This window comes from Sinocyclocheilus rhinocerous, unplaced genomic scaffold (assembly GCF_001515625.1).
Source record: "Sinocyclocheilus rhinocerous isolate Xijiao unplaced genomic scaffold, SAMN03320098_v1.1 scaffold820, whole genome shotgun sequence".
In the NCBI taxonomy this organism is placed as follows: Eukaryota; Metazoa; Chordata; class Actinopteri; order Cypriniformes; family Cyprinidae; genus Sinocyclocheilus; species Sinocyclocheilus rhinocerous.
In genome coordinates this window covers 807904-820798 of record NW_015670386.1, presented here as the reverse complement: position 1 = coordinate 820798, position 12895 = coordinate 807904, and the positions used below count along the sequence as shown (strand labels likewise).

The window sequence follows — 12895 nt, the reverse complement described above, 5'->3', positions numbered from 1 at the left end:
TGGGTTTATCGGGATTAAAAAATAAATAAACACTGGCTGGATTTTTATCAATATACGGTGGTTGTGTACACACACTGCCAACACATTTATGTTCAAACAACATGTAAAAGTGAATTTTGCATCCGATGACCCCTTTAAGTTACGTGCTATAGCGCGAGAGAGAGCTCCTGCCGTGATGCGCTTACATAACAGCGTGCTGAAACAAGGACAAGGACAGAATTTACTATAGGCTAGAATTATATAAAGTTCTCATTGCTATGTTTATGGTAGATTTGTGCTATATTTTCATCTACATTATCAAGTGATTCCTGAAATCGCCTGCATGTTTTCGAAGCCATATGAAGTACAAAAACAATTTTAATTGAAGTATGACTGTTGAACAAATATGACGAAAAAAGCACTTCTGCATTATTATAACATATGTATTTAAAAAAAAAGAAACATCTAAAAGCAATATGACCGTCTCAAATAACTCTGTCAATATCAGGCATTGGATTTGAGCATGAAACTAAACACTGGTGATATGCAGCGCATGGCCGAGTACTCGATCGCTGTTGCACATCCCATATATATACAGTACAATATATATATATATATATATATATATATATATATAGACACACATATATTAGGGATGTGCAACAGCGATCGAGTACTCCGCTGTGACAGCGACGATTGATCGTGAAAAACAAAACACAATTTCATTCAGTTACAAACAATTCAGTTATTTCCTGATGCATAAAATCAAGTACTCTCCTACTTTTTAAATAGCTAAATATCTTGTTTGATTCAGAAACATGTTATATTATGAAAGCAAATGACAATTCCCAAGTTTTATTTGGGTCCAAATTCATTTTTTTCCCAGTAAATATCACTGGACTGTCATGCCTGGAAAGTAAGCTACAGAATATACAGTAGCTGGTTTGGAAGTTTATGCAACAGTACAGTGTTAATCAGCAAACTCAGCTGGATGCAAAAGGAAAAGCTCACTATGGCCTCATGCGCTCTGCCTTTGGACAGGTGCCAGGGGACCTGAGCCAGACCTCTGACGATCCCAGCCTTTCTGACTTCGAGACGTAAGTGGCCTCCTACTCGCTGTTCTTTTTATATTTGTATTTATTTATGTTGGAGGTGGTGTACAGCAAGCCTCTTTTGAGAATCAAATCGATGGTATGGAATTCCATAAAGCGATGCCTTCGATCTGACTTAGAAGACTGTGCTAAAAATAGAGAAGCTGAATGCTGCTTCTGTTTTTATATTTTCTTTCTGTTTTTACAGAGCCTTCACGCACTTCTTCCACATAGCTATAACCTTTGTAGCTGAGAAGATTTCAGTCATTAAAAATGGCTGAAGGAAAGGCATACAATGTTAAACTTGTGTGTTAAGTAAAAGACTATTTTTTCCCAGTAATGGCTCAAGGTGTCAATGTTATTTTTTCCCCCTCAGTTTGTCAAAGGAGTGATTTTTCATACCCCTGGGCCGATAAAGTGATCGTAGCTACACTAATCTATTGCTAAATGACTCTTCTGTTGAGGTTCTCTAATTAGACTTTCACAATTTGTTTTTTCCTTCCTTGTCTCTCTAAGAACACAACGTGCCCTTATCAACGTGTGGATCCCCTCTGTGTTCCTTCAAGGTCGGGCTGCCAACGCCTATCATGTATATCAGGTAGTTATTTTAATCAAAGTTTAATCTACCATGTACTCTGAAGATTTTTTAATCTTCTTTTAACCACCCTTGTCCTCACAGTATATGTTGCTCTGTCAGCTGGACTGTACAGAAAGTTAGCTGACTTCAGCCAAGTACGGTGTTTCTCAACCAGAGGGCCTTAGCAAACTTCTAGTGCTGCAGGATGACTTAAAAGTATTTAAATTATTAGATAATGATATAGTACAACACCAAAACTAGAACGTGGATATGCAAAGTGGTATTGGTGCACATTAGGACTGTGAATCTTTGAGTAAACTGCGACTCGATTCGATTCACGATTCATAGGGTTATGTCAGTGCCATTGTTCTGTCTCAAGATGCACACCTGAAACGTTTTTTTTTTATAAGGCATTTTTATAAAAGCTGCTTAAATATCTTAATTTAACTAAGGCCTAAGCCCCATCTGTGAAACCGGGCCTAAAAGTACAATTGCAGGGTGTTTTTATTAAGTACATAAACATGTAATTTTATTTGTAGTATACTTAGCATGAAATGCATTTATTTAAAATATATTTTAGTATATTTTTCACTAGGGTTTGTAAAATTTGTGTTAACTATTGTGTAGCATAGTGTGAATGTATAGGGTAACATTTTATGTCACACCTTTGCATGATATGAGCTTCTTTATCTTATTTTCATAAAATACAATGCTAAAGCATTTAACTTTTTCTTTTTATCGGCGAATGAGGATGCACCCGATGTCTGTTTGCTATAATCACGAACGCAACTTTCATGCGTGTGATTGACAGATAAACCTCGCTCTCTTATTTCAAGGTTGTTGTTAATGCTGTGGTTATTTTAAGTTTTCATTTGTACATTCGGTTTAACAACATTAAGTTAAAAGTCATTTATCATTCAGTGAAAATACATGTATGCTTTTAGACACTTACATTGTTTTTGCTCTGTCCAAATGTGCAGCCTTCAACTGCTCAGCTAATGTCAATGGCATGACTGAGAGCCACTGAAAAACAGAAAAGTAAAAACTACTTTACTTTAGCAGTACTGGCCACGAGTACTAAGGAGAGATCACACATTGGCAGCTCAAAAAATGTGTTGATGAGAGCTATGAACAAAGCGCGAACGCAATTCTGTGACTGGCGGTAAATAGTGGAGCGCGTGAAAAAGAAATGTGAGGGCACGAACAACGCTGTTCAAGGTCCCCATTAATTTGTGCTTGTAAAGCATTGAATCGCTATAGAAATCACAATTCATTCAATTCTTACCGGTTTAAATCGATTACTGCCCGAAATCAACAATTGACATTTCAAAAATTTGAAAAAACCCCTAGTGCACACAGAACTGCTTGCTTTTGCATGTGGCACCATCTCTTTCATGTCAGCATTCCAAACCCAGCATAGTTGGGTTACTGATTATGAACGATTATCAATCCAAATTGGATCTTAACAGTCCTAACCCAGCATTTGGGTTTAAAAAAATCCCCCAGCATGTTGACATATAGTTTAAACGGGTGATATGACGATATGACACCTTTGTAATTTTGCTGTTTTCATGCGATAGTGACCCATGCACTTTCTGTAACAGTATAGATTACCAAGAGACCCTACTAAGTAGCAATAGTGCCCCCACATATTAGTTGATTTTGCTGAGTAAATTGGTTTTGACAGCGTTTTTCGATTTTCTCTGAGTGTTCCCTTGAGTCTGGCCTTGAAATGGATCCCTATGGAAACGGATCCATTGTTTTTTTCAAGGCATGACTGATGGATAATGCTTTCCATTATTTTAGATTTAACCCAGTATATCAGGGCTTCTCATTTCCTGATATGATTGATGACTCCAGACAGTGTGCTTCCCACGTGAGCACTGATGTCATCAGCATGTTTATACAGTGGTGTGAAAAAGTGTTGGCCCCCTTCCCGATTTCTTATTTTTTTGCATGTTTGTCACACTTTAATGTTGAAACATTCAAGTGTGACAAACATGCAAAAAAATAAGAAATCAGGACTAACACTTTTTCACACCACTGTATGTATTGGAATATACTTGCATTCATCTCATCTTGCAGAAAGATGTCCACTAGTAGCTATAAGAAGCAATCCTGTGTCATTTTAAAGAGCTTGTCATGATTTTTCTTGATGTCCAGTGAGCCACTGGTCAAGAAATTAGGATTGCAGTTAGGGTTTTTTGAATGGAATAGCAGGTACTAACCAAATATGATATTTGTCTATTACAACAACGTGTTCTTGAAAAGTAATGAAAGACTACAGTTTATGGGGTCAAGACAACCTTTACTGCTGTTGTCAGGGGTCTGTTCATTACCCAAGTTTTTGGTACATAAAAAGAGAGAAGGCAGGGAAAAAATGAGGTTGAATGTTGGTGAGTGCACCAAGGGGCCAAGGTTAACCTATTAACCCTTGCTATTTGATGGCATACATATACACTCTGTACATACACGCTCTGTAAGCATCTCTATCTCTCTCTCTACACACATTTATATATTATATTATATTATATTATATTATATTATATTATATTATATTATTTAAAATAGACAAAAAAATAGAACATACAGTAAAAGCAGCAATATTGTAAAAATATTACTCTAGTATTCAGTGTCACATGTAATTTTAGAATAAGTGAAAATTCTGTCACTTCTGATCATTTAAAAAGATCTTACCCCAAACCAATAAAATATACCTAATATCTTTACATCTACAATTTATAATTGCTATATATAATTATTAGACATTATATTGTGCTATCCTTATTTATTTAGTCGTTGATTTAGATTAATCAAATGTCTCTTTGTCGCAGCCCATGGCAGTGTTTGTTGATTGAAAGGAAACAAATGAACAAGCTATGAGCTCCAAGAACAGAACCGTATTTTTATAAATATACTTCTGCAGTCATTCCACATGCTAACTGGTCTTTTAACAATGCCAAAGTGGAAAAGCACAGAGTGTGATGCGCCTCCATGTAAATCCACTGCAATAGATCCTCAAAATTAATTGACATAACTATTCATCAGCATGGATGACAGTACTTTCTGATCTATATTGAGTGATTCTATAATTCAGCAACAGAAAAAGTCATCTGGCTCCTGAATGTTTCCTTTTATGCCTCAGTGGCTCCAGAGTCAATTTTTTTAGTCTGGAGTCCTGCATCAGGCATCTCCTGGCAGCAGATTATGGCACATTACCACCACCGTCCAAAATTGCAGCTCCTCCATTTCCCACTTTTGTGTTTCTGCCTCTCGTCTGTGCTTCGAAATTACCCTCTATAAAATAAATCAGACTGCTTTTGGATTCCATAGAAAAAATTTAATTGATCTTCACTAATATTACCAGAGCTTTGTTTTGCTGTGAAGAATTCTACCTCCTCCGTTTCATGTCACATAATGAAAAAATATAACAGCTGCCTAAAACAACTCATTCAAGCTTATACAATTTCGCTGGAAAGGGTTATTAAAAAAGCAGATGTAATGACTGTTATAATGTGGATTTACAGGGGCTGTGTCGTTCTGCTGTTTTCCTTTTTTTCATTGCAGACGTTCTTGGTGATATCTCACAGAAATGGCCTGTATTCTGCGTACGGTTGTGCCCATTTGATGCACTGTATGTGTGATCTGTGGTTTCATTCTCAAGTGTTAATGGTGCTGCTCTGCCTTTGTAAATGTCCGCTGTAAATCAGTGTTGCTGCGGTGATAGTGTCTTATTAAGGGATTTTATATGGTGGCAGGCAGCAATCGCAGCTCTCATCAGTGGTCATGCAGTTACAGGATACACATTTCTCTCTTTTCATCTCCTTGTTCTTTTCTCCTTACCCTTCCCTCATATCTCCTTTCTTCAAAGACATCAGAGGTGGAGACGAAAGGTGTGCACTGCTCCATACATACAGACAGGGTCGACGCTGCAGGGGCCTCTCGAGGGGCCGTCCTCACACTATTGTCAGTTACACTATTATCCCTCTGGTTGAAAATGAATGTTGACCTAGTAGGTATCTTTTTCCAAACAGTTCCTTGTGCTGCCCCCTCTCTCTTTAGTTACTGTCTGTCTGTATATCAATAGGATAAGTAGTCGTATTATTCGTATCATTCGTATTGTTTTTATATATTTATTAATAATGTTTTTTGGTAACACTTTAGTATGGGGATCAATTCTCACTATTAACTAGTTGTTTATTAGCATGACTATTATTAACATATTAACTGTTTTTTAGTACTTATAAAGCACATATTCTGCATGACCATATTCTACATTCCTAATTCTACCCAGTACCTAAACTTAACAACTACCTTACTAACTATTAATAAGCAGCAAATTAGGCAAAAATCATAGTTAATGGTTTGTTAATAGTGAGAATTAGACCTTAAAATAAAGTCTGACCTTTTTTTTTACCCATGTATCTGCCTGGTCTTATAATATCTTGTAGCCCATATAAGGGTTTACATAAAAAATGCATGTAAAAAATGCAACACAGCTGTAAATTTAATTTTACTTATTTAGAACTGTTACATTTTGTTAAGATCATCCTGGCACAGACCTCAAGAGTAGACTGCCTGTGTTACACACGCTGATGCCCTCTAAAGTAATAGTGTTATTGCCTCAGTACTTAAAAAGGGGCGAGAATAGCTTCCTTTGCAAGACTTTCCCTGGTGTTGCAGTACTTTTTCCTGTTTCAGTGCTCTGGGTTTGCTCTTAGATTTCTGCAGTGTACATATACAAGCAATGAACTCCTCAGTCAGAATTCAGTTTTTTTTTTTTTTTAAATGAGTTATTCCCTTTGATCAGCAAAACCAGCTGAGCCCAGTGCCTCCGAACTCCTCAAAGTTCTTGTTTTTATGAACTAATAAGATTTGATAACTCTTGTTTTTTTTCCTCTCCCTTTTATTTCCATTCTGAATATTTCCTATAGCTAATGATTAGGGTAAGAACACAACCAAATGATGTGCTTGTACTCGTGTCTTCTAACATGAATGCTCTACGGTAACTGAGCATTGGTATTATGTAAGTTCATGCTAGATGACTTCTCTAGAGATAGCATTGAATATGCACACATAAGTGACTATTGAATTAGTATAAATCTGTAGAAAAGTGGACATCTCCATAATTCATGTCATCGTCGCTCCCCAGAGAAGATGTAGCGAAGTCTCTAATATCAGTGTCACAGCCTCCAGTCGCCTGTCCATTAAAATAGTCTCATTTAAACTGAATCTTGCTTGACTTAAAAAGGAAAATGACAGATGCTGCATGCATGAGCACGGCGCAGTGCGCAAAGCTGAACCTTGCATATGTATTTTGAAGGATATTACGCTGATTATAGTGTAATGATGATCAGGATGGTGAAGCCGGTGATTATGATTATAATGAGAATCACGATGACGTTTAGTAAGATTATGATTCTCATTGCAGTCAGATCATCGCCAGGCTGTTATTAATTGCAAAGTACTTTGCACGTCGACATTAAAAATTGCCCGCTGGCTATTGTGCCACTCCATTTGATTGAAATCTGGCAGGGAGGGCACTCGTGATGAATGGATCATTGCTAATTTTTCTTGGTTGTATCTTACGAGACATCTTCTATAGATAAGAAAAGTATCCAGCTGTTCTGTAGTTTCTTGTTTTCATGCAGCCCCTTACACTCAGAAAAATGTTTAGGCCTAAATTTAAATGAATAGTTCATCCAATAATAAAAATTTGCTGGTAATTTACTCACCCTCAGGCCATCTAGAACAAGAAGATGATTTTAGCTGAAACCAATGTTGCCTGGTGTTTCATAAGTAGCAAGTCAATGGGTTCCTTTACTTTGAAAGCCAAAAAAGCACTTACACGAAACACAAAATGAATACCACGGTGATACCGTTATTATCGGTGTTGTCACACGTCGATTAACCGGTGGAAAAAGGTCCTCACCGTCACAACCCTATCACGTGGATGCACGAATCACATGTCCAAATGAATGGACATTTAATATGCAATTTAAATACATAGATCTTAAATGTAGGCCTAAATATTTTTTTGAATGTAGACCTTGCAATACCAATTTTATTTCATGTATTATCAATCATACTGAGAGGTTTCCAGAAGTTTGTCGTGGGTTATGGCAGGTCACTTTTTGCCATGGTATTTGCTCATGTCTGAATGGTTGATTATTAGGTTAACACCCAGGGAAGGGAGAAGGTGTGAGAGTGTATGTTTAACCTTTAGAATGAGGCTCGTTACAAAGCAGAACTGATCTCCTACTCATCCTCATTATGGCGGCTGTGGAGCTGCACTCATGACTAATTCATACAGAGCGGACCGCTGGAGCTCACTGGGGCCAGAACCTCACTGAACGCTGGGAAGGCTCAATGACTTCATCATAGCTGGATGAGGAGACAAGATGTCATTTCCCTGAAACTCCCTTTTCTCAGTTTCCTCTGCCTTTCCCTTCTCTGCTTTTCTCTCTTGGCTGCTCAAATGGAGTTTCAAATCCTTTCACAAATATAATAAATTTGAGAGTGATATTGTGGCTATCAGTATTTCATAGATGCTTGATTTGGGCGCCAAGCAATATGTGCCACATTCTTGAATATTTCATTTCATAATAGTGAGACCTGTCTAGATGGACCTTTTTATAGACTATATATTTATGTGTTCTCCTAAACTGGCATATCAAAAGCACTTTTTTGTCTTATTTAACCATTCCATACCTTTAACCATACCCCTTAATCAATACAAAACCAGATGTGTTCATTTTATGTAATAGAAAAAAGTATGAAATATCACTGTAAATCTTTTTGCATGATTTAAATTGGCCAATTATTGCCGTGATGCACTTTTAAACTCAAAGCAATCGATATGTGGGTAAAAAAAAAAAAAAAACTGACTCGCCAATAAGTAGCTTCCTCTCCCTTATTATTGCTTGTTTGTCTATTACAAGTTTTGACAGTTTTGTGAGCAGAAAGACTTGACAGCTAATTATTTATAAATGAAGTCCAGATGAGACCTTTCAGAAGAAACGGATCACAATTTGAGTATCGTTGAGGCTCAACAAGCATGACATGTAACCTACAAGTGAAAGATGGCATCATTTGTGCACATTTTTAATGAGAACACCATTGGAGACCAGGAACAGAAACATCTTTGTTGTTTGGAAAATGTAGGGAAGAATGTGATAAGTTTGAAAAATGTGATGATATTCCATTATTGCATATTTGCATTGAGTTCAGTGTTTGCATTCCTTCTGCGTTTGATGCAGTTTGAGAAATCTAGAATCTGTGTTTGTTATTTATAACTGCATTTGCGTTGCTGTTTTCTGTGCTTCAGTTGAGACACACATACCCATATTAAGTAATTGCAACTGCCTGTTTAAACTTTTTAAATGTCTCAATTATTTTCAGGATGTGACATATCTTGAATGAAATGTATCTTAAATATACTGTATATACTGTTTATGTGTGTGTGTGCGTGTGTATGTATATATGTGTGTGTATACACTACTACAATTCAAATCTTTGGGGTCAAATTTTTAAAGGAAGTTTTTAGTTTTGAAAAAGTCTCAGAAAACTGAAGGAAAGGGCTGAAATATAGAACTATTATGAAATATTACTTCTAAAAATATATATATTTTTTATTTTAATACATTGTATAATGCAATTTATTTCTGTGACGCAAAGCTAAATTTTGAGCATCATTACTCCAGTCTACAGTGTCACATGATTCTTCGAAAATCATTCTAATGTGCTGATTTGGTGCTCAAGAAATATTTCTTCTTATGTTGAAACCATTTGTAATGCATAATATTTTTGTGGAAACCATGAAACCGCATTTTTAAGGACACATTGATGAATAGAAAGTTCAGAAAGAACAGCATATATATAAAACATCAATCTTTTCTAACATTATACCACTTTTTTATGAATATAATATATCCTTGTTAAATGAATGTAATAATTGATTTGAAAAAATCTAACTGACCCAAACTTTTGAATGGTAATATATTTATCCTTGTAGTATTTATAGAACATTAGCCCCCTGTACAGTTGGTTTGTTTAAAAAGCAATGTAGGCAAAGTTAAATGGACAAGGATCCAAATGTTTTTTGGCTGTATTGAACTTGAGCGTTTGATGGTTTGTTTGGTGGCATGTGCTCATACTAGTCCAGATTGCATCTTTATAGTTACAACACTCTCTTAACCTTTTATGGCAATGCGCCCAGAGCACATTGCCTATAAACTGGGATGGGGCTTGGGAAATTGAGAGAGAACTATATGAGATGCATAGTAGCATATTAGGAGCAAGTTAATTTACGAAAATAAAATGGGCAATACCAACAGGTGAAATGACCTGTTTGCATTTCATTCTGAATGAATCTGGGTATGAGTGGGCTGTATAGTCAATGTTGGTCCAGGTTTTTGACAGTGGGAGAAAGTTCTTCTCTGTTTGAACGTGACTTTTGCTGTCTCAACTATACTTTTGCTTCATGACCCAGACTATGTATTGGACCTAATGCCCTTATACAAAAGTAAATAATCAAGCATTGACAATATTATTAATATTACCAGGAACTGCTTATACTGAGAGGAAAATTGAAAGATTGTGGTTTCTAATTCTGGTTGTTTCATGCATGAAACATTTCTATAGTTTCATGCTTTCAGCAGCCATTAATTGACCACACTAAACAAATTTAGTCTGGCACAAACCATGTTTATACTAGCTGTATGTGAACTGTTATTTAAGATGATGAAGGAATGAATGAACAGGACCTCGGTTTAACGTCTCATCCGAAAGACGGTGCTTTTTGACAGTATAGTGTCCCTGTCACTATACTGGGGCATTAGGGCCCACACAGACTACAGGGTGAGCACCCCCTGCTGGCCTCACTAACACCTCTTCCAACAGCAACCTAGTTTTCCCAGGATGTCTTCCATCCAGGTACTGACCAGGCTCAACCCTGCTTAGCTTCAGTGGGCAACCAGTCTTGGGCTGCAGGGTGATATTGCTGTGGATTAATGTTTAAATGTTTAATGGTTAAAGTAAAAACAACCCAGACTGCAGTAAATATGGGTCAAGCAACATGTCCATATTAACATCTAACTGTAGGCTAAATTTGGTTAACTTAGTTTGATTGGGACCATGACCTTTGGCATCAACAACATTGGTTTCTGGGATGATTTTCAACTCCTTTTAAAAAGTTGCTTTATTTACTTAAATTTTTTTCAATTTACTTTGCTGTACTAAACATGCATGATCTACAGGTTTGTTACGGTCTAGTATTTGCATTTAGCTTTAGTTTTTGTTTTTGTTTCCAATCTGAAACAAAACCTTTCGCTGTCCAATCAAAACAGACCTGTGACCCACCACTTGTGAACCACTGCCTTATTTCCACAATTCCCCATCTGTTATTTTTCCTATGGAATCATTTTACATCTCCCTGTAAATCCAGCTGCGATCAGCAGCAATCACACCTTTAATAAAGTTCTTAGTGGAGCTCAAGAACTAATTGCCCTCCTCACATGCTGCCGTGTGATCGCACTAACCCAGACTAACAGTATTTATGGGCCCATCTGCTGCTGTCTCCTCAGTCCTGCCTGCATCGCTCCTTCACGCCTACGCTGGCTCTCGGCATTGTTTGACTCGACCCACTGTGGCCAGAATTTTAGAGGGCATCATGCCTCAGATCTGGCACAAAATGAGATCGATGTATGTTGGACAGAAAGGTCAGGCTGAGGATGGCACACCAGCTCCATGCCTAGATTATTTTTGCCTTCTGACTCTTATTTTATTGTTATTTCAGCAGCATTCAACTGTAAGTGGTTTGCTGTTTTGGTTATTTTTCAAGGTGACAAATAAGGTCAGATCATTCATGATAATCTATGAATTATCATTCATAGATTTATTACAATAATACAATTATATATATATTTTTTTCTTAGTTATTTTATGTAAGTGTTTCTCTTCAGTTCTAGTTTTTACACTGTCGTTCAAAAGTTTGGGATCAGTAAGATTTTTCATGTTTTTTTAATGGAGTCTGTTAATCAAGGCTGTATTTATTTGACCAAAAATGCAGAAAAAAATGTAATATTGTTAAATATTATTGCAATTTCTAATATTGGTTTCCTATTTTAATATACTTTAAAATATAATTTATTTCTGTGATGAAGTGTTGAATTTTCATCAGCCATTACTCCAGTCTTCAGTGTCACATGATCCTTCAGAAATTATTATAATACACTGATATATTATCAGTGTTGAAACTGTTGTGCTGCTTAATCAACCCTCTATGGACACCTTGGCAATTGAATCGCCATTGGCGATTTTTTAATTTACACGCCAGACTGGGCGTATTATTTAATGATAGAACTTTAGTAATTAGAATTAAAACTGGTAACCATGTATGAATGCATATTAGTCATTTTAACTGAACTTAGGACTGGTGGTGGTGCTTTTTTGGTCATTTAGTGTTTCTGTAAAAAAATGGGGAAAAAACTAACAGTAATACTAATAAGATAGTAGTAGTAATAATAATAATATAATACTACGAATTCTACTAAGAACAATATAAAACGCATTAAGGATTAACGATCTGCTGGATTCATGAATATTAATCAGGTTGTGTGCATTCGCTTAAACTGATTTGCTGAAATCAAAACAAGGACGATAATAGGTGAGTGCCAGCCAATGAGATTGTCATTTGCGTATTAGTTCCGCCTACTACTGGAGAACCTGGCAGTTCTTAAAAGCTGAAGAATTCCAAAGGAACTCCGTTATTTTGATAGGAAAATACAACAAAGTATATCGTTTACATGTAGCGCATCAATTCTGCATGTTATGTAAGACTCTCTCGCTCTGTCTTTCTTTGCGTGTGAGAAAAAAACTAAGCGACGGCGAGTCGTGCGCATTCACACTAGAGTTTACGGTATGTCAAATACAGGTATGCTGCGCATTCATTCAGATGAACTGAAAAATAGCACAGATCGCTTGACGGAGAGAGAAACTCTGAAGCGCTCAGTCAGTGTGTTCGGCGAGTAAAAATATATCTGTGCTAAACGTATACTTAGCCTCCAACCCACACACTGGCGAGTAAAATCTGAGAATTTATTAGCCAGTGGCTAATATTAGACATAATTTAGTCGCCCAGAGTGAAGATTTAGTCACATATGCGAGTGATTTACTCGCAATGTAGAGGGTTGTTAATATTTTTTTTTGAACCTGTGATACTTTTTTCTTTGATTAATAAAAAGTTTTA

At 36.5% G+C, this 12895-nt stretch overlaps 1 protein-coding gene across 2 annotated transcripts in view; it reads left to right on the top strand.

The window, feature by feature from the left end:
• Positions 1-12025, top strand: part of LOC107734208 (sorting nexin-29-like) — a 112388-nt gene extending 100363 nt beyond the window's left edge. For both annotated transcript variants that reach the window (XM_016546101.1, XM_016546099.1), the window contains exons 17-19: positions 1021-1076; positions 1587-1671; positions 12016-12025. In XM_016546101.1, the coding sequence (XP_016401587.1) occupies positions 1021-1076; positions 1587-1671; positions 12016-12018 (144 nt within the window). In that variant the 3' untranslated portion in view covers positions 12019-12025. The remainder of the gene's footprint in view (positions 1-1020; positions 1077-1586; positions 1672-12015) is intronic.
• The last annotated feature ends 870 nt before the right edge of the window (positions 12026-12895 follow it).